Consider the following 19642-nt stretch of genomic DNA (forward strand, 5'->3'; position numbering starts at 1 on the left):
CCTAACAAGTTCACGGCCCGAATCCCACAACCTCGGGGTATTAGTTGCAGAAGTCATCCTTGAGAGTCGCGTCTCGATCCAACCCCATCAACTGACGCACAGCTATTTGCGCTCCTCTCACATAATAGTCCATAGTCCCGACAATTTGATCTGGAATATCCACAAACTGTCCAATGAGTGCCACATTCGTCATGCCTTCAGGAATAACCGGCGGCCGATCACCGTCTTCCCTAGGCAAAAAGGGTGCGGCCATGCGTGGCGCCACACAAGGAATGGTGATTGAGTCGTTGAGGATTGGCTGCAGCGGGAATTGCAGATTGTACAAAATCTCCGTCATGATCTCCTTGCCCGAGCACTCGAGCATGGGTTTCTCTATAAAGTTTCCTTTTCGTTCCGGGAACTCTGCAAAACCCCAGAACACCTGAATGTCGGCCGGCTGATCAGGAAACATAGGTTGATCCGGGATTTTAAGACTGAGCAACCAAGGGCTATCTTTAAGAGTGACGAATACACCGGACCCTGGGGCGTCGCCGGTCAACTCGACAAAGCGGTCGAAGAACTCTGGGCTCTTGAGGGTCACCGTGAACGACTCCTGTCTGGACTCGCCCATCCGCGTGCAGAAGTTGTACGCGTTACCGAATTTCGTGTCTTTTGTCGATAACTCTAGCCACAACAGCCAGTTTTCATCCAGGTCTTTCTCAGGACACCTGATTTCGAGGTATGGAGGCTCGGTATTTGTTCCGCTTGTTGCGCCAGATATCACGGAGCCTAAGGATACAATCACAACATCGTTGAGTCCGACATCGATGGTCATCTCCGGGCTGTTGCCTTTCGTTGCACGAATAGAGGAAACACGTCCATTGGATCCGGGCTCAAGGATGATATCTGTAACAGTGGTGCCGAAGCGAAAGTCTACTCCACGGGACCGAAGAAACTGAGCGACTGGTACTATGATGGATTCGTGGCGGTTATACTGCCCATTGTCGAGCGGCCGTAGATGGTTCAATTCGTGTTTGCCGTTTTTGAACCAATGGACATATCGACGGAACTCGGCGGCGCTATGACATGGTCCGAAGCCGAAACTATTTGTCGAGATATATCTGTCAGTAGAGCTCCCAATGATAGCTTCATCTGTCTGGTGACATACGTGGTAGACAGTATTAACCAATAATTGCTTTGAAAAAAGTTCGCGTGAAAGTGATCCTGGATACGAGATCGTCCAAGGGCCTTTTCCGTCTTTGAGGACAGCATATACAAAGCTATGCGGTCCCTCAATCCTACTCCCATTTGATTCGGGCCAGTCCTTGCTAATCCGGAGGCTTTTCGTGAGAGGATTCGGGTATTCGGGCTTTTATGAGGTGGTTTTGAGCGGCTAAACTCGCAAATGTCGTCCAATGTGGTCCTCTTCGGGTTTGACTTCGAAGGCACAATGGATAGAAGCTTCTCCATGTAAATATTATTGAACGCGGGCATCGCGCCGGCGCGATAGTCGTACCCATTGATTGGATCTCCCGTGCTGGCTGACCCTCCTCCAGCTTTCTCTAGCCTCTCAATGATGTGGATTCGTGATGGTGCAATCTTAGCATCCTTGATCAAGTGAACTGCTGATGTGAGCGAGGCGATGCCACTCCCAAGAATCCAGATCTCCATATCATCTGTACAAGTAGGCTCAATTTGCAGACTGTTCAACCGGGAAACCATTTTGAAAGTCTGGCAAAATGATTTACTGCCGATGAACAAGAGAATAACTCCAAATGTGTGGTTTAAAAAACGTCCTCATTCTCGGGAAACATTATAAACGGCCCCAGGGGAGAGATTTGATTATTCAATGCTTATCCAGCCTCATGTGGCGGCAGAAAGAGTGATGTCAGGCAAAAGTAGCAACCCTGGATCGCACCCTGTGCCGATGCTGATTTGCTACCAGTATTTGCTTGGCTGATTAAACCTCGGACTCTTGTAGAGCTTATTGTAGATCAGCAGATCATCCAGCTCATGGATATAATGCCTATCTTCGAAGTATATCCGCTTGTGCATCCTATTTCCTGGTGTATATCGAGGAGTTTAGTCGAGATCAATGGATCAGATCTCAATGAAGGCTAGTCACTAGTAAAATGAATGATAGAACCATCATTTCGAAAGATCTGCAGCGTTCCATCACGATTTGGATTATTTCCTGTCGTGTGGAGCGCGGATATGCGGAGGCGGAACGCTGATACGTGGAGCGCTCGAGACCATTAACAGCATGAACGTCGGACTGTCGAGAACTAACATAGAAATATGATTTGTTTTGTTTTTTGAATCCCAACTAGGAGGTTGGCTGCACGTCGGTTTTCGAGGAGTATGAAAATCTCCCAACGCGACTAAGAACCCTTATCATCTACACCATGACTTCCGCAAACAGCAACGGGTCACTTGTGATATTCGAACATTTATGAAAGGCGCCTCTTGGCCCACCTAGAGCTAAAAGGCCAAATATGTCAGCAAAACGCAAACTAAAATTTGCATGACAAATGCCGGAGATCGACGAGAATGCAACCCTGAGGAAAATAGCTTCAACCATGACATCATGACATTGCAGAGATGCCATGCTCTTTTGCTACCTTATTATCCAGGAGATCGTTTGGCATTTGGGCTAGTCCATGGGTTTGGTTTCGTGTTAGGATGTTTGCCCTGGCTGACGCTATTATTGCCAGAGTTTCATGGACCTATTTCACACACTCTCTCTTTTGTTGATCCACAGTGGCTCAGATGAATTCTTGTGAGAATGTATTGTTTCTAACTTCATGTACTTGGAACATGTTCATGAAACACCGCTAGGTTTTGCCTCCTTCACTCTTTTCTCTTCCCGCTCGCTATAGCGATCACCAAAGAGTGCAAGGTGAGAGCGCATCAAAATCGTATACTTGACAAACTCTTCCATGCAATCCACTAACCGATCTCGATTGCTACTCGGCCTGAGTCTCTCATCGTCGGGCTGTCCCTCATCAGGGAATTGTGTGTATGCCTGCGGGATGGATGATTGATTTGGAATGGTGAACATGCGCATCCACCGACCAAGGATACGCAGGGAGTTGACAGCATTGAATGACTGAGATCCACCGCATACTTGAGCAATGGCTAGTGTTCGCCCCTGAGTCGGTCGGACGCTTCCTGTGCTGAGTGGAATCCAGTCGATTTGATTTTTAAATACCGCAGTCTAGAATGGAAAAGACAGAACGAATTAGCAGCCATTCTATAAAGTGTTGCGAATTTCGCAAGCAAGGAGCTCACCAGATTTCCGTGTTGCTCAGGCGAAACCCAAATATGTCCATCACTCCATTGACTGAGCTGTCGGAGCTCCTGCACCTTGGGGTGATCCGTATCGACGTCGTTTTTCACTGGAAGGCCCTGAGGATCGAAGACACGGACGTCGCATCCCAGTCGGAATAGGATGCGAGAAGCCTCCATTGCTACCAGTCGCGAGTATGATCGTCTCCGAAGACTGCCATAAAGTACCAGAACTTTCAGCCTGTCGTTGGTATCGTGCAAATTTTTCTCAGCCATGTCGAGGGCCGTCGTCAATTCTAACTGACTGATCCAGTCCTGCGTTGCATGATCAAGTATGAATGGCCTGTATTTCTGGCGAATTTCCGGGCTGTCTTCATGCACAGGCAATGACAAGGATCGCACTGAAGAATTGAGCTCGGGGCCATTTGCAACCAATTGCGGAAGAGTGGAGGACATGCGTAAATATTTGGGAGAAAAATATGGTCTCGACAAGATTTTAGGCCTCAGTAATACTCCTTTCAGTCCATTCAACATGGTCAAATGCATTCGAGTCTGCCAAGAAGTGTGGCACTCGACATACAAAGAAAGACATAAAGTTGGGCATGTCACTCCTGGCCGGTGATTGGACAAGCTTAAAAATGGGGCTGTGCCGTGTTTCTCATTGGAGGAATTGGCCACCGGCTTCACAGTCAAGAACTAAGGATATTTCTCGGTGATTTCCGGTTTCTCGGGCCAAACCATATAAACTACAGTCCAACTCGCAATTCCCTTATCTCCAGTATGAACGCAAAACAACCCGAAAATTCGAAGCAATCCACCATAAGAATCCGAGACAACCAGCGGCGTTCTCGCACACGACGAAAGGAATACCTCCACGATCTTGAGCAGCGATTGCGTGCGTTCGAGAAACTTGGCGTGACGGCCACTCAGGAGGTTCAAGCTGCGGGAAAAAAGGTCGCAACGGAGAATGCTCTGTTACGATCTCTGCTGATGCTCCACGGTGTGACTGAGCCCCAAATCAATCAGTATCTGGAAGTAAATGGAGAGTCGCCGTCCTCCATTCCATCTGAGTCCCATTTAGTACTCCCTTCGGGGCTGAAAGGCCACCTTCAAACAGCCCCAAGTCAACCGCTCAGCGCATACCACCATTCACCGATAATTCTACCTCGCAATTCGGTAAACAATACATCTTATGAGCCTGGCAGTATAGGTTCTGGGTATCAAGAATCGGAGCGAAATGAGAATAGCGGTGTGATTGATCCCGAAAATGAACAATACCATTCGGGAGGAGCGTCCATACATCCTGCCACAGCCGAACCTGAGAATGAACCACGGCAGACTGATAATCGCCAAGAAACAGGCCAATTCACATCGTGTGTGACAGCGGAACGGATTATCAAAAATATGCAGACCCACTCAGACGGTCGTGATGTGCGATCTGAGCTGGGGTGCAATTCTGAAGGGGATTGCATGGTGAAGAATATGTCGATTTTTGACTTATTGGATAGATCAGAGACATGATTCTCTGGAATAGTGGAACATATAACTATATAATAAATGAACCCCATATTTCATTCATACTGTAGTAATCATACTGTAGTAAATCTAAAGCTTGCTAGTATAAGTCGAAGTGTGCGGAATGCCAAACTTGGAAAGATCCTCTGTACTCTTCCCATCGACTGCCAACTCTGCCAAAACACGACCAAAAGCTGGAGCAAATTTGAAAGCATGAGCAGCGCCAAGGCCAACAATAATATCACGATGCTTTTCAAGGGGACTGATGACAAATTGTCGGTCTGGTGTGATAGTGTACTGACAAGTGACTGTCCGAAGTGGTTGGCGGCCCTCGTCAGGCATGACCTTGCCCATGAACGAGTTGAGCTGTTTAAGCAACTGGGGGGAGTGCACATAGGTACGCTGCTCGGGTGTCATGAAATTATTGGAGGTATCGCGAGCTGCCTTGATGGTTGGTTCGCCGAAAGATGGAAAGCCATAGAAGCAGGGATCGCCGCCCCAGATCCAGACTGGAAAACGGCTTGATTCCCAAGCCTCCCTTTCCGTCGGTTTGAAGTATGTGACTTGTTCTTGCATCACTGACAATGGGATATGTACACCGAGAGGAGCGAGGAGCTTATTTGTCCATGCATCGGCTGCAAGAATCACTTTAGCTGCATGTACTTGTCCCTTGGATGTCTGGATCACAACTCCGGAGCCGGAGGCCTTGGGAATGATGCGGTCCACTCGCGTATGCTCCTTCAGCACCGCACCGTGGGTACGTGCGAGGCTTTGCATAGCCAATACAGTCTTTGCGGCATGGGCAATGCCAGTATCGGCTGTGTATACCGTGTCGACATCATCTGGAATATCGAACTGGGGCCATCGCTTGTTCACTTCCTTGGCGCTCAGAACCTCATACGGAACGTTCCGGGCATCCAAACTGCTTGTGAAGTCTCCGATTGGAGTCGGGGCATCTTTAGGGAGGAAGAAAACACCGCCAGTAATTGTCAATAGCTTTTGGTCTGTGGCCTTTTCGAGAGCCGCCCAGTCTTTATAGGCAGCTTGGGCCAAAGCCACATATTCAGGTGAGGAGTTCGTTGTTCTGACAATGCGTGACGTGTCGTGAGAGGCGCCATGGACGTGACCCAACTCGAATTGCTCAAATGCAATGACTTTCTTGCCCTTTTGAGCAGCATGGTATGCTGCTGCACTTCCGAGAACACCAAGTCCCACAACTGCCACGTCGTACTTTTCCATTATATCGGAGTGTGTGTTTAGTCGAACGTTCGTAACTGCTCAAAAAAATAGTTGATCAGTGTTTCATGGCATGGTCTTCATTTATGCTCTCGGTGATATAGATCTGTCAGGAGGGGAGACGGTGATCGGGCCGCTCACGTGTCCGTTCCCCTCAGCAGTTGAATGGTGCAACACGATGAGCCAGTCATCTTGAATCAAATATGAGTGATCGCGGGCCCTGTTAGGTTTGACTCAGTATTGATCTGGCGGTGGAGATTGACACTCCCCGAAAGAATTCCGCTTCTGCCCGTCTCTCCGCTTCTCTGTACGCTTTTCGAGAGGAGTGCTCTATCCTTGTCATATCGGCTTTTCTGAAGGCCTTGTTGGATTACGCATAACCTGGAACAGACTTTCGTCTGGAAATCTCAAGGCGCTTTCCTGTTGACAAGTGGAAGTTTAAGAAGAGAACAGAGTGGACACCCCAAGCCTGATAAACAAGGCCGGAAGTGTCACGCGAGGGCCCATAAGATTAACGCAAACCTAGGCCGAATGTGGCTAGTGTTATGGACATATCGAGGCTTGGTCTCTTCACAGTAGCACTCTTTGCCCCCAGAGCGACTCTGTATTTATACATCTTTAGATGAAACCCCAGATATCGATTCAAGCTTTGGCGGTATCAGTCTCTAGTTCTGTATCTTGTTTATGTCATGGTCAACTGTATCTAAGCTCAAATTTCAAAGTGGCTTGCAAATGATATACACCGACAAAATCTTTCACGATGGTTTCTTTTCAATTCCACTCCAGGATGACTGCCAAGTTCAGTATCCAAGAACCAAACCTTGAGGGCAGGCACCAGAGAGTCGCTCAAATACTGCTATCCCTAATTCCTTTCGATGGGAAGAATCGGAACGCAATAAGATCCACACTCTCCGAATCTTCAACTTCAGTGTATTGTCGGAATCGCTGGAACCCAGCCTTAATGAGAACTTTCTGACTTGGGGTATTGGCCGTTGCCGTGATGGCAATAAGCTGCTCCTCAACCGCGCCCTCACTATCCACCATATCCTTCTGAACTTGGATCTCTCTTTCAGTTCGAGGAAGTGCGGACCAAAACTGAAGCCAAGCACTTAAGAATTCAGTGGCGATGCCCTGTCCCCAAGTCTCAGTTCGGAGCATGTACCCCACCTCTGGCCAGCCATGGTCTCCAGGGTAGAGATGACAGCCACCGATTCCAATGAATTCACCCGTCTCTTTTAGGCAGATAGCGCAGTTGGCAGTTGTTGCATCATTGGGAGCCAGGAATGGGTCCAGTTTTGCCTTGCTTTGCTCGATGTTTTGGTCGACGCAGCCAGCCCTGGTCCACTTCATGACTGGTTCTTGAATACGCAGAGAATGTAAAGCTTCCAAGTCGCTTGCTTTCAGAGCGCGGATGATCAATCGACTCGTTGTGATGTCTGGTCGGTCCTCGTTCCCAGGAAGTGGGATGGTAGGCAAGAAAGACCTGACAGTCACGAAATCTGGTGTACTCATTTTGGTAGGCGATTGTTTATTGAAGAGATTGCGAGGCTGACTGAAGTATTCAATGTGCTCAGGGTTGGGGGTCAAATGTCCAGAGATGACTCAATGCAATTGTCTTACAGTCGTCTTCGGTAGTGGCCGGGAATTACGCGATGCGGCTTAGCGTGCCCGTACACCAGTTTCCCTTTTTAGAACATATCTTCAAGGATCAACAATCAACTGGATATCTAGAATGATGCATACATTCGGTAGTGTTTGGTAGAGAAACGGGTTGGATCAATCAAATTTCAATTTTAATTCAACTTTTTAAACAAAAGTTTGCGTTGCATCGCGTTACAGTCTAAAACACAAAAAAGTCAAGTAAGACAGATAGTAAATCGCACAGTACGGTCATTGAGAATCGCCAGTCGCTGAAGTTGAGAGAGGAGAAGTTCCCCTATTCAGAGATAATTCAGAACACAGACTCGTTGCGGTTGCCTCTCCAGTCATTTGCCTGCTGCTGATACTCATCCCTGTAGCTGGGCTTTTCCTCGGCATATTCAAAGGCCTCCTTCTCACCCTGATAAGCATTATAGCCCCCCCGAGGGCTTCTTTGTTCAACAGGAGCATAGGTACGCTCATCCTCCCCAAGAGTCTGCTCATAGCCATACTGTTGACCATCCTCGTATGCTTGCGTGCTGCGGCGATTCTCGTCATTTTGTCGGTATTCATCAGATTCATCCTTTTTTTCTCCACTCTCATTCTCATATTGATTCCCACCCTGGTAGTTGATCTGCGAAGCATATCTTTCACTGTTATCTTGCCTGTCTGGGCTCGGTGGCTGATCCCAACGATTCTCCTCCCGATCGTTGGGCGTGGCAGGTTCGCTCTCTTCGTACTCAGCGAATCTTCCATCAGAAGTGCGCTCTTTTTGGGCTTCATAGCCCTCAGAACGGTAATGCTGATTCTGATTCTGATGCGAGTCGTCTTGGCCTTGCTCGTAATCATTTTCATTTTGCTGGAAGTCGTCTTGAGTTTGCTCAGGCTCCTCTCGGCTTCGCTGATAGTCGTTTTGAGCTTCATATTCAGGTTGGCTATACCCACGACGCGGCTGCTGCTCGAAGTCTTCCTCATTCTCTTGTTGCTGTTCTCGGGAGTCGTCGAAATTTACATATCTCTCGTCATCTCTCCTCTCATTTGTGTAACGGCCTTCCTGGTCTTCCACCTGCACTGCTGAGTCCTCCGCGGGAGACCATGCAGTCTCTTGGTGGTCCTCGTTTTCTTGATCCCCAGAAAAGTTGTCCTGGTAGTTCTCCGGTGTCGGCTCCTCCAAAGATCTTTCCTCGTTTTCTCCTGGAGGAAGGGTCGTATCTTCACTGATTGGTTTGACGTTCATGTATATTTTGGAGTAAGATACCTTCTTCATGTTTCCATTCGTCGGGATATTGTAAGAAGCTCCACTGGCCATCTTTACTTCAATTGTCGCCGTGTAATCAAGATCGAGCGTGCCAGTATAGCTCACAGCCTCAATCATGACCCCATCATTGGCGCTTTCAATCTTTCCAGAAACACCGGCTGTCATACCGTCCGTGGTCTCCTCAGAATCTGCAGTTGAACTGTCTTTGGACCAAACGTGCGATACAGACTCGGTGGCCCCCACCTCGAGGGTCGCTTTCTCGACGAATAAGTTCACTTCGCCTTTCCAAGTTTCAGTAAAAGACAGTCCCGCGGTCGTAGACTGTCCCTTGGTTTCAGTCACAGTGTGTGTTTCCTTTTCAAGCCTGGGTCGTTCAAATTTGTAGTCGTAAGACTTTCCAAGCCATGGGAATTGCGCCGACTTGATCATTTTGGGTTTTATTCCTTGACTCGTACCCGTGGGATCGTTCTTAAATTTCACGTCTTTCATCTTCATGGAATCAACCTTGGTCAGGAAATAGACACTCATGTTGTCGACTGTGGCTCCGCAATTTCCTCCGATGCCGACCCAGAGGCCACATCCAACATCCATTGGGTATTCCTTTTTCCCACTTTGACCGCCATAGTCGAATGTACGCCCCTTGGAGGTGGTGAATTTGATTCGACCAAGGTTTGTACCCTTGCCGTTACCCCAGAGGCTCAGCGATTTCACAATTTCGGTGGCATCTTCGAATATGAATTCTGAATAGTCGCCCCATTCTCCGGAGCCCATTTTCTTCGCTGTCTCGTCATTTGTAAATTTAACAGAGACGCCGATGATGTCCTTTCCAGATGCCCAGACACCAACTTTTTCCACTAGGCCGCCAGTCTGAGCGATAATATCTACCGCGCCGCCGCCAGTTCCGCCGATGGCGCCTAGGTTGACAAGGACATTTCTTGGATAGGTGGGCATGATGAATCTTTGTCAAGGACTGTTGGTAAAGCTGAATGATTTGTAACCTCTGAAAGGATATAAGATGAAGGTGATAACTTTGTTTGTTGAGAAGTTTGTGTTTCTGATAATGCAAATTGTTACCTGGCAGAGCTTGGTATATATATGGACCCTTTGAATATCCTTCGGTATTCACTTGCTTCGTAGAACTGTATAGCCTCTCACCTGTTCTGCTATTCCGATTCCTATCAGCTGCCTCAGCTCCTGTAGCTGTAGAAGAGCCTTCTATCTCACTGCATTGACAAAATTGGTCTGACTCTCTCACCCGGCCATCTTTGGCTACGATTTCATGTTCAGCTCGGCTGCTGCAGTCAGCTAACTTTAACGCCACAATATGTTTGTCTTCATAGAAGAAAGAGAACAATCCAGATTGGGGTGCGAATCTGATATTCGGTGGGGGCTGTCCGGAGGAGTTGAGAGCAACGATAGCCGGATACGAGGGGCTTCTCACTGTTCGTATGAGGAAGTATATAGGAATATTCTATCAAGGTTCGATGGCTTGGCATGTGCGTTGGCCTTTTTCAAACACATTTTAGTTTGGACTGTGCAAGACTTTGAGAACTCAGATTAGGACGAAAAAGAAATGAAAACATGAGGAGAATGGCACAATCGACAGGAAAGAGCCTCAACATCACCCACGCACCACTATGTGCTCCAGGAAGTAATGTTGAGGAAAACAGACCAATGACGCTGTGAAGCCAAGAGAGTAGACCAGCGCAGAAATGGGAGACAACAGCCGATGGAATCCCTCAATCCAATTGAGGCCGTCTGCATGGAAACAAGACTCTTGGCAGTGGAATTGTCTTGGCGCCAATGTTTGCCTCGTACGAGTGAGGCACTGCCGCAGCTGTCTGATTTGGCGGGTAACGTGTCTGCTGCTCATTTTGCGCCCCGATACAACCCTGTTAGTTGTGGCTTTCCCTACATGACATGAAACAATGTGGATTCTCGGTCGGTCCGTATAAACATCCACTGAGGTTATACGAGGGACAGCTGATCGCTCTGCTCGAATTAGGTTAAATGCTAAGCATAATTTAACATCCGACCCGCGGTCAGATCACGAAACTAAATTTGGAGGCTTTCGAACTTTGTCCCGGATATTTCACTCCGGGAAACAGACATTCACTTTAGACACGGCTGGACCGAAGTGCGACTCAGCTGCTGCGAGGAACGTGAAGAACAAGGAAACAAACTCGCGATGTAACCGCCGAAATATGCCAGTACCAAGGAAGGGTGGGAGTCAATACTACTGTATCGATCACTGATCTCGCCTTGAGATGTAGTTTAGAGATGCAGTACACAGACACATATTTATGATCGTATGTGGCGTCCATTTAAATGGTCCTGTGATTAACATACTGTCTTCAAAATAGATGGAGATATATAAAAAGTTGATTTCCGAATTATTTTCAGTGCTATTAATTAGCAGAAAGCTGTCTATTAGTCTATATGCATATGATGTATTGAGAATTATGCTTCGGAGCCAGGGCGCTCTTCACTTGACTCTTCCTGTTTGGGCGGTGGTGGAACTCCAAATAATTTCTCCATGAGAGCATCCGACTCAGCAGCATAATGACACCGACGTCGAATAACGGCACCATACCTGTAAAACAAGAACGGCATGGGCACACAAGCAAGCGCCAGGAAAGCAGGAATGGATGAAGCCCAGTGAATGCCCAGGTTTTTGTACATGGGTGTGGTGAAGAGAGGAAATGCGGCACCAAAGACCGAGCGCAAAGCAGCATTTGCAGCCAAGACTGACGCAGCATAGATTGTGTAGGCGTCGATCAGGTAATTCAAAACAGGGAGGAAGACCATAACCATGCCAAAACCGAAGGGAACTCCGGCTGCGATCGAAGCCATCCAGTGGACCGAAGGCGAGTTGGTCCAAGCAAACCAGAACAACCCGACGACTAGCGCGATAGCACCAATGAAGGCATCGGGGAGCCGGGCTTCTGGGGCAACGCGGCCCGGGGTTGAGGCGGCCTTCTTCTTATATCGGAAATACATTGGGAATGTCGCGACGACAGAGCATAGGATGCCGACCAGGATGCCTAAGAAAGCGAGACCGCTCTTCCCTTCACTCCAGCCACGCTCGGTTTGGTAGACTATAGGAATGGCTGCGAAAAGAAGGTAAAGACTATAATATCATAACGTTAGGTTCTTAGCTGCGGCGGAATATAGAGCGGAAATGATACTCACATGCCGTAAATGATAGAGAGATAGATCGACAAAAGGAGTACAATGGGCTCACGGAACAATAGTACCCAAGGTCGAGACAGCGCAGTTTTCAGCACGGCTCCAAGGCGCATCTTTCCCTTGTCAATCTCGATTTTGCTACGATAAACCTGACCGGTCATTGCAGAGAGGCGTGCGGCACGCTTACTCAACAATACCGGAGCGTAGGTTTCGGGCAAGGTAAGGATTGTGATAATCGCAAAGAGTCCAGCGAAAGCCGCAACAAGTCCCTCAACCCATCGCCAACCGGCCTTTTCGGAGAGGAAGCCACCAATGATAGGACCCAAGGTCGGCCCGAGGAACGGTGCCGCGCAGTACAATCCACTAGCAAGGCCTCGAGTAATGGCAGGAAACGTGTCCGCGATAATCCCACCAGAGACTGCGAATGGCGCAGAGCCGAGACACCCAGCGAAGAATCGCAGAATAATCAAGGTCCAAATGTTCTGCGACCCAGCGCTTCCTGCAGTGAAGGCTGTTAAGCCCACGGCACTTGCGATCATGATATATCGACGTCCATAGATCTCACTCAAGGGTGCCCAGAACAGAGGGCCGACAGCAAATCCGATGACAAACAGCGAAATACCCAGAAGAGCCACTTCCTCGCTGACTCGGAAGTCCATCAGGATTTCAACAATGCCACCCGAATAGGCGGATGATACCAAGGCCACCGCTAGTGTCTCGATACCAACCAGCACCATGATCAGCCATTTGGTCACCGCAGAAAACAACATGGGATCACAGGGGTCTTCTTGGACCCAGGATACTTGATATGGATCCTCCTCGGTGCCAGCGCCATTGTAAGGTTGATCGATGATATATTGAGAGACACTTCCTTGGTCAAAGATTTTACGCCAGATCGGAAGTGCCCTGGGGGGAATCCTCTTGACAGGTGCAGCAGTCATGACTGCGATATAGGCTTTCCGGGTCAGCTCGTAGGAAAGTTGGGGCACAGAGGCCGTTTTGGGGCGAACGATGTCTCTAAAAGATCCCTTACTTTGGTCAGCCTGGCATATTTTCGATATTTTCGGGGGAACCCGATCATTTCCACGTACAGTCTTCGGGCTGCGAATTTTCATGCGCGATCTGAGTATTCCGCATTCGGCTTGATGATTGGAGGTGTCGACCCAGTTCGATCCACTTGCTAGCACGAACTATGGGCGATCTGCACGATAGTTCCCACCTAATTACGTAGAACAGAGACATCTGAACTTTACTCTGGGTCCAGGGATCGTGTATCCACTCAATGTGAGTCGTCCTAGGTCAATCTTTCGGCTGAGATCCACGGGCCCAGCGCGATCCAAGGTGCCGATCATCGTCGATCACGGTCTCATCTTCCGAACTCACCTTCCACATCTGCATGATTGGTGAAATCCGGCCTTTTGGCGTAGCTGAGATCTTCAATCTCAGCACACCGATCGGGCCCATTCGATAATACATGTAGTATCATAGGTGATTGGACCATTGGGATATCCATGCGGTTTGAGATACAGTAAAGTTGGGCAGAGAGGAACGTAAAGAATTTATTGTGGCCCTTATGACGCCATAAAATATTTCTTTGAAGTTAGGGTAAGTTGATCAACTTTCTCTTCAACTGAGTCAAAATATTTACGCACGCATCCTGCCCATTCCAGTCCTAAAATGTCCAAGTTGATTCCGGCGGTGGCCATTGCCTTACTGCTATGGGTAAGCAGAGCCTCGATCGCAAGAAACTTTTCAATTTGCTAAGACAGACTATTATAGGGTGTGACATTAATCATATACCGATACTTCTTCCACCCTTTGGCGAAATACCCAGGTCCTCGCTTAGCTGCTATCACGAATTGGTATACTGCTTTTTATGCTTGGAGAGGAGACCTCCATATTCAAAATCGGAAATGGCATGAGAAATATGGTCGGATTTGCCATTTATTGTTGGAATGCATCACAAATGCTGACCATTGGGATAGGTGATATTGTTCGATATGGACCTAACAATCTCGACTTCAACACCCACACCGGAATGACCACTATCTACAGCACGCGCGCCAACGTACGAAAGTCGGAAAACTATGCCACTATGAGCGCCAGTCGTCGGACTCCTAATACTATCTCTGCGACTGATAAGACGGTTCACGGATTCAAGCGCCGCATTATGTCCCAGGTTTTCTCCGATCAAGGCCTCAGAGCTATCGAAGACCGCTTCATGGCAAGAATCGGTGATTTCGTCTCACTGCTTTGGAATGGCGACGAGGACGCTCAACACAATAGCAACGAGAAGGAAGAATGGGGTCCCCCAAAGGAAATGGCGTCAATCTGTGGCTGGTTAGCATTTGATATTATCAGCGATCTAAGCTTTGGTGAACACTTCAACATGTTGAAGTCGCCAGAACTACGGTGGTTCCCATCAGTCATCCAGAAGCTCGCTCAGAGAGTTATGATTGTAAGAGTCCTTGCATCTTCGACTTGAAAGGCCACTAATTTGTTCTACAGGGCATCGTTCAGCCGAAGTTCTTCAATTTCAAGATTGATCGATTGTTCATGGCATCCCAGCTTAACGATATCCTGCATGCTGGTACATGGATTCGCAAGCGCTCCGAATCCCGGGCTAATTTTGGGAATAACATCCAACAAAAGGATTTATTCTATAATATGATGAATGCAGCCGATCCAAAGACAGGTTTAGGCTTTACCCAAAAAGACCTATGGTTAGAGTCGATAATGTTACTCACTGCCGGTAGGAGCTCCTCATCACCCAGAAGTTCTTTCGTCTTCAAACGAAGACTAACAATTCTATGAATCTCAGGGTCTGACACCACCTCTGCCGCTATGAGTGGTACCTTGTTTCTCCTCGGGCATCACCCAGCGGCGCTCGCCCGTTTAACGGAGGAGCTTCGCGTGACTTTCTCCAACGAAGACGAAATCCATCTAGGCCAGCAACTTAACTCATGCAAATTCCTACAAGCATGCATCAACGAGTCGCTGCGTCTTCTGCCATCCGTTCCCAATTCCCCTCCGCGTGTTGTCCAAGAAGGCGGGATCCAGATTGACCAGGAATTCATCCCTGCCGGAATCACAGTCGGCACATCAATCTATACACTTCAGCGAAACCCAAAATACTTCTCCTCGCCTAATGAGTTCCACCCGGAACGCTGGCTCACGAATTCGAAGGATGGAAACGGAGATGAGATTATGAATTCTAGCAGGGAAGGGTTTTGCCCGTTCAGCTACGGTCCTCGGTCTTGCGTTGCATGGAGATTGGCGTGGACAGAGCTGAATGTGACTATTGCCCGAATGCTTTTCCGATATGATATGAGACTGGCGCCTTCGTCTTCATGCTGTGGTGGAACACGGAATGATTGTCAATATCCATTCAAGAGCTTCATTACCGCTACAGTTGAAGGTCCTTGGGTGCAATTCCGACCTGGTCGAAGCTAACCGATAATTGATGGAAGAGGTTTGGATATGAACGTGTCACGAAAAGCATGATGTATTAGACTAGATGATGTCATTGATGTTTATGATTATCTCACTAGAGCATAAAATGTTATATGCCAAGATATTCATGTTTCATCCTGCAAGTATTTCTTAACTACAGACAAAATAACAAAAGAAAATACAAAAAGTGAACAACTGGAAGGGCTCGCTGGTGGTCACCTACCTGACTGCTAACTTGCCGGCGTGAGGCTTAAACGCGGCTGATAATTTGATGTGGGGCAGTGTTTCTGAGTTTGGAAAGGGTTGATTGGACGGTACTTTCGATCTTTCAAAGGCTTGACCCTATTTTGCAAATTTGTGAGTGCACATATATGCTCACGACACATCTCATTGTCTTATGCATCCGTTGAGGAGAAATGCACAGTTCACGATGCTGCAAATTTCCTTGCCGGCTCGTTTCACATGTACAAGAAATTTAACCTTGATGTGAGCCATACAGCTCGTCCAAAAGAGCTTAGCAGGCCAAACACGTGAGGAAATATCATAAGTAACAGTGGAAGTACTATCAATTTGAGACAGAGGCCAAATCTCCGCTTTCGTTGTTGGGTGTGGGCAAGGCCAGCCTGGGTGTAAGTAATTGCCCAGTCATCCCAGTTCGGGGATATGCAAGTAAAGTATTGATAAAATTGTGAAAATCTGCGAAAGTCAGAACTGAGAGCTTTTCATGCAAGAATTGCTTGATACGCACGGGTAAATCATCGAGTTCCATCCTCGTTCATCAATATACCAATTATTGCAACCCCCCTTACCCAAATGGAGTCTTTCGATGCTAGCTGAACTTTCTGAGTCCAGGCATCACATGCATCCTTCTTGATCTCCAAGACTGTAAAGTGACCTTCAAGCACAGGGGTAAGAAGTTGCGTGATGAGGAACACGGTGTTTTCGATGCCGGCCATCACACTCCCGTGGCTAACTGATGAATTTGGTCCAAATATAAAAAAGAGGTTGGGAAAGTGATCCATCGCAAGTCCCAGATATGCTTGAGGTCCTCCCCGATCATTCCATATCTTCTGGAGGTTGATTCCATCTCGACCGGTCACGCTGATGGATGAGAGGAAGTTTGAGGTTGGGCTGTACCCCGTGGCGAGCAGCAAAACATCAGTGGGAATTCTAGTTTCGTTTTTGCCATTATCGAGGACTAAACAATCTTTCTCGAACCGTTTCAACCGTGAATTGTGAAGGCCGAATTTCGGGTCTTTGAGCGTGTCATAACAGCCAGGGTCAAGAATCACCCTCTTACATCCAACGGCGTATCTCGGCGTGAGCATGCTTTTATACTTATCTGGGACCTTCCGATCAATGTAGCTTGTAAGTCTTTGCTGAAGCCGCTTCGGCAACTGATTTTCGTCCAAATAGCGCCGGAGGAACAGAAAGTAAAACAGCTCGTAGAGTACGAAAATCACCAGGCGCGCCATCCAGGCGCCTAGCCTGCAACTGACAATTATAGGCATGCAGAGGTCCCACAAGGAGCGCATTTTCCCCGAGTATGGATCTGGAATGACCCAATGAGGGGATCGGATGATTTGCGCGACAGATCTCGGCTGGATCTCGCTCGACGTGAGCAGATGCGGCACAAGCTGCGCGGCAGTACACCCAGCACCTATGACCGTGATATCTTTTTCACGCAGTGTCACAAAACTATCCCACTGCGCGGTATGCATTATGCGACCACGGAACGTGTCTATGCCTGGGACAGAATGCAGTATCGATATGTCGGGAGTCCCAAGCTTGCCCACTGCGCTGATGACAATCTTTGCACGGAGTCGCGCTCGCTCTTTCCCTGTGACCGCAGTGGCAATCCATTGCTGTTCACTTTGATCCCAGATAAGATCAGTGATCGCGGTATTGAGTTGAATTCGGTCGTGAATGCCATACTGAGTACAAACTGTACATAGATACTGATACATCTCCTTGCCGGTCGCCCTGGGACCTGCAAAACTCGGCGTGGGAGCAAAAGAGTAGGAATAAAGTGGCGAAGGTCTGAATTATCAGTCACTTTCCATGCAAAAATAGCTTCATAAGGACCTACGAGTCAGTGGCCACCCCAGGATAACGATGGTTCCACCAGGTACCCTACTTCGAATGTCAGCTTGATTGACAAACAAGTGCATATGTCAGGACTCTGCATGTACCCCAATCCCGTCCTGACTTTCGAAGATCATAAACTGGTTGCACCCAAATTTGCGTTGCAGTTGACACGCCAAGGCAATACCAGATATCCCAGCTCCGATAATAATGACCGGATAGTAAACATCGGTTGTAAATTTGCTATTGCATTCTTCCATGATGCAGCTTTCATGAGAAACTGAGATGCAGAATCTGACGAAGAGATCTGGACACTGATGTCTTTCTTTTATGCGAGACGAAGCAAGGGGTGAAAATCTAGGTGATTTACCCCTGTTTATCCGTTCAAAGAGTCTCAGCTTCCTCTATTAGTATTCTGATTACAGGCAGGCACATTTACGCCATTCCATGAGATATTATGGAGCAGCATGAGTGCAGGCCCGATCTGGATGTCATCATAGTTGGGGCCGGTTTAGCTGGCATAAATGCTGCCTACCGCGTGCATTCCGAGCTGCAACAAAGTCGGTATCTGGTAATAGAAGGCAAGAGCAGTATTGGTGGCACCTGGAACAACTTTCGATACCCCGGGCTCCGCGCTGACTCCGATGTCTATACTTACTCCTATCCCTGGTTCCCATGGAATCAGAAAACCAATCATGCGGATCGGGAGTCAATCTTAAACTACCTGACAGCTGCTGCCAATTCATTCCAACTGGAAAAGCACACGTTGTTTGATCACAAACTGCATACGGCACATTGGTCCACCAAGTTGCGCCAATGGAGGCTGGTGTGCCGTCATGATCAGAGACAAGCAACCAGGACAGTGACCTTTCGAGCCAAATTTGTCATCTTCTGCACGGGAATATTTAGCCACGACGAGGCGCGGCCGGTTGTAATTGCAGGGTTAAGCAATTTTGCCGGCCCTGTTGTTCATCCTCAGTTCTGGCCCGAGCATTTGAACTATGCAGACAAACGCATCTTGCTCATCGGTAGTGGAGCAACAGCAATGACATTGCTCCCAGAGCTTGCTGATACCGCTGCATCCGTGACTCTTGTCCAGAGAAGTCCAGGGTACCTTCTCACCCTTCCAGAGAGAGAGCATTCTAGGAACAATGGCTATCGCTGGACCTACCAAGTGAAATGGATCACCTGGATAATGGTAGTTAAGCTCTTTTACCAGCTCTGCTGCCTATTTCCGGGCTTGATGAAGTTTATATGTATTGCTTGGACACGGTGGCAGCTCCCTGTCCATGTCCCCGTCAAGCCCCATTTCACTCCGTCATACAACCCTTGGGAGCAACGACCGATTATTTCCTTTGGGCGGAAGATCTTCCGGGCCCTGGAAAGCGGAAGAGCATCAATAGAAACTGGCCACATAGCTTATGTTGATCGCCATGGTGTCATGCTTCAGTCCGGAAAGTATCTGTCGGGCGACATCATTGTGACTGCAACAGGACTGAAGCTTCAGTTCGCCGGCGGGACTCGGATCTTTCTGGGCAATACGCAGATCGAGCCTGGCAGTAGATTGGCCTGGAATGCTGTCATGGTGCAAGATATCCCCAATGCAGGCTTTGTCACTGGATATGTACATACATCGTGGACATTGGGAACGGACATGCGAACACTACTGATTTGTCGTGTGATTCGGGACATGGAGAGGGATGGTATTCAGGCTTTGGTCCCTCGGTGCCCACGCAATATGCAGGCTGTTGCGCGGAGATCTGTCTTGCTGACCTCTTCCTATATATTGTCCCAAGAGCAATGTCTGCCAAAAGTGGGTGATGTTGGTCCTTGGAGGGCAAGAAACACGTACTTGACTGATTTCCTCTTTGCGAGATACAGTCGAGGAGTATATGAAGGCCTCACAAACTTGGACAAGAAATGAAATATGATTAATTCGCCGCCTTGCAGTAGTATATGACAAGAAGTAGAGAAGAAAGAGATTGAATATGGATAGACACT

General features: G+C 48.1%; 10 protein-coding genes across 10 annotated transcripts; 3 read left to right on the forward strand and 7 right to left on the reverse strand.

Moving 5' to 3' along the window:
* Nucleotides 1-40: 40 nt before the first annotated feature.
* Nucleotides 41-1701, reverse strand: N7511_010002 (oleate hydratase; the record flags this gene model as incomplete). Its single annotated transcript, XM_057132379.1, has 2 exons — nt 41-1082; nt 1148-1701. 2 exons carry the CDS (start codon nt 1699-1701, stop codon nt 41-43), a joined length of 1596 nt encoding a protein of 531 aa, XP_056980367.1.
* A 1099-nt stretch (nt 1702-2800) lies between these two features.
* On the reverse strand, nt 2801-3723 carry N7511_010003 (uncharacterized protein; the record flags this gene model as incomplete). Its single annotated transcript, XM_057132380.1, has 2 exons — nt 2801-3196; nt 3271-3723. 2 exons carry the CDS (start codon nt 3721-3723, stop codon nt 2801-2803), a joined length of 849 nt encoding a protein of 282 aa, XP_056980368.1.
* Nucleotides 3724-4047: 324 nt separating this feature from the next.
* Nucleotides 4048-4744, forward strand: N7511_010004 (bZIP transcription factor; the record flags this gene model as incomplete). The annotated part of the gene is made up of 2 exons (XM_057132381.1): nt 4048-4640; nt 4678-4744. 2 exons carry the CDS (start codon nt 4048-4050, stop codon nt 4742-4744), a joined length of 660 nt encoding a protein of 219 aa, XP_056980369.1.
* Nucleotides 4745-4872: 128 nt separating this feature from the next.
* Nucleotides 4873-6021, reverse strand: N7511_010005 (putative sarcosine oxidase; the record flags this gene model as incomplete). Its single annotated transcript, XM_057132382.1, has 1 exon — nt 4873-6021. The coding sequence occupies one exon, from the start codon at nt 6019-6021 to the stop codon at nt 4873-4875; it is 1149 nt and encodes a 382-aa protein (XP_056980370.1).
* An 843-nt stretch (nt 6022-6864) lies between these two features.
* N7511_010006 (GNAT family N-acetyltransferase) lies at nt 6865-7530 on the reverse strand (the record flags this gene model as incomplete). The annotated part of the gene is made up of 1 exon (XM_057132383.1): nt 6865-7530. The coding sequence occupies one exon, from the start codon at nt 7528-7530 to the stop codon at nt 6865-6867; it is 666 nt and encodes a 221-aa protein (XP_056980371.1).
* A 439-nt stretch (nt 7531-7969) lies between these two features.
* Nucleotides 7970-9865, reverse strand: N7511_010007 (uncharacterized protein; the record flags this gene model as incomplete). The annotated part of the gene is made up of 1 exon (XM_057132384.1): nt 7970-9865. The coding sequence occupies one exon, from the start codon at nt 9863-9865 to the stop codon at nt 7970-7972; it is 1896 nt and encodes a 631-aa protein (XP_056980372.1).
* A 1509-nt stretch (nt 9866-11374) lies between these two features.
* On the reverse strand, nt 11375-13044 carry N7511_010008 (MFS transporter; the record flags this gene model as incomplete). The annotated part of the gene is made up of 2 exons (XM_057132385.1): nt 11375-12044; nt 12107-13044. The coding sequence occupies 2 exons, from the start codon at nt 13042-13044 to the stop codon at nt 11375-11377; spliced, it is 1608 nt and encodes a 535-aa protein (XP_056980373.1).
* A 736-nt stretch (nt 13045-13780) lies between these two features.
* On the forward strand, nt 13781-15556 carry N7511_010009 (cytochrome P450; the record flags this gene model as incomplete). The annotated part of the gene is made up of 5 exons (XM_057132386.1): nt 13781-13825; nt 13883-14033; nt 14089-14561; nt 14612-14855; nt 14925-15556. The coding sequence occupies 5 exons, from the start codon at nt 13781-13783 to the stop codon at nt 15554-15556; spliced, it is 1545 nt and encodes a 514-aa protein (XP_056980374.1).
* Nucleotides 15557-16365: 809 nt separating this feature from the next.
* Nucleotides 16366-17901, reverse strand: N7511_010010 (flavin-containing monooxygenase; the record flags this gene model as incomplete). Its single annotated transcript, XM_057132387.1, has 3 exons — nt 16366-17596; nt 17646-17689; nt 17749-17901. Coding segments are annotated over 3 exons (1428 nt in total), but the record flags the coding sequence as incomplete, so codon positions are not given.
* Nucleotides 17902-18098: 197 nt separating this feature from the next.
* On the forward strand, nt 18099-19565 carry N7511_010011 (flavin-containing monooxygenase; the record flags this gene model as incomplete). Its single annotated transcript, XM_057132388.1, has 1 exon — nt 18099-19565. One exon carries the CDS (start codon nt 18099-18101, stop codon nt 19563-19565), a length of 1467 nt encoding a protein of 488 aa, XP_056980376.1.
* Between the last annotated feature and the right edge of the window lie 77 nt (nt 19566-19642).

The sequence above is a fragment of the Penicillium nucicola genome, assembly GCF_028828085.1.
Source record: "Penicillium nucicola strain IBT 29836 chromosome Unknown utg000010l, whole genome shotgun sequence".
Classification (NCBI taxonomy): domain Eukaryota; kingdom Fungi; phylum Ascomycota; class Eurotiomycetes; order Eurotiales; family Aspergillaceae; genus Penicillium; species Penicillium nucicola.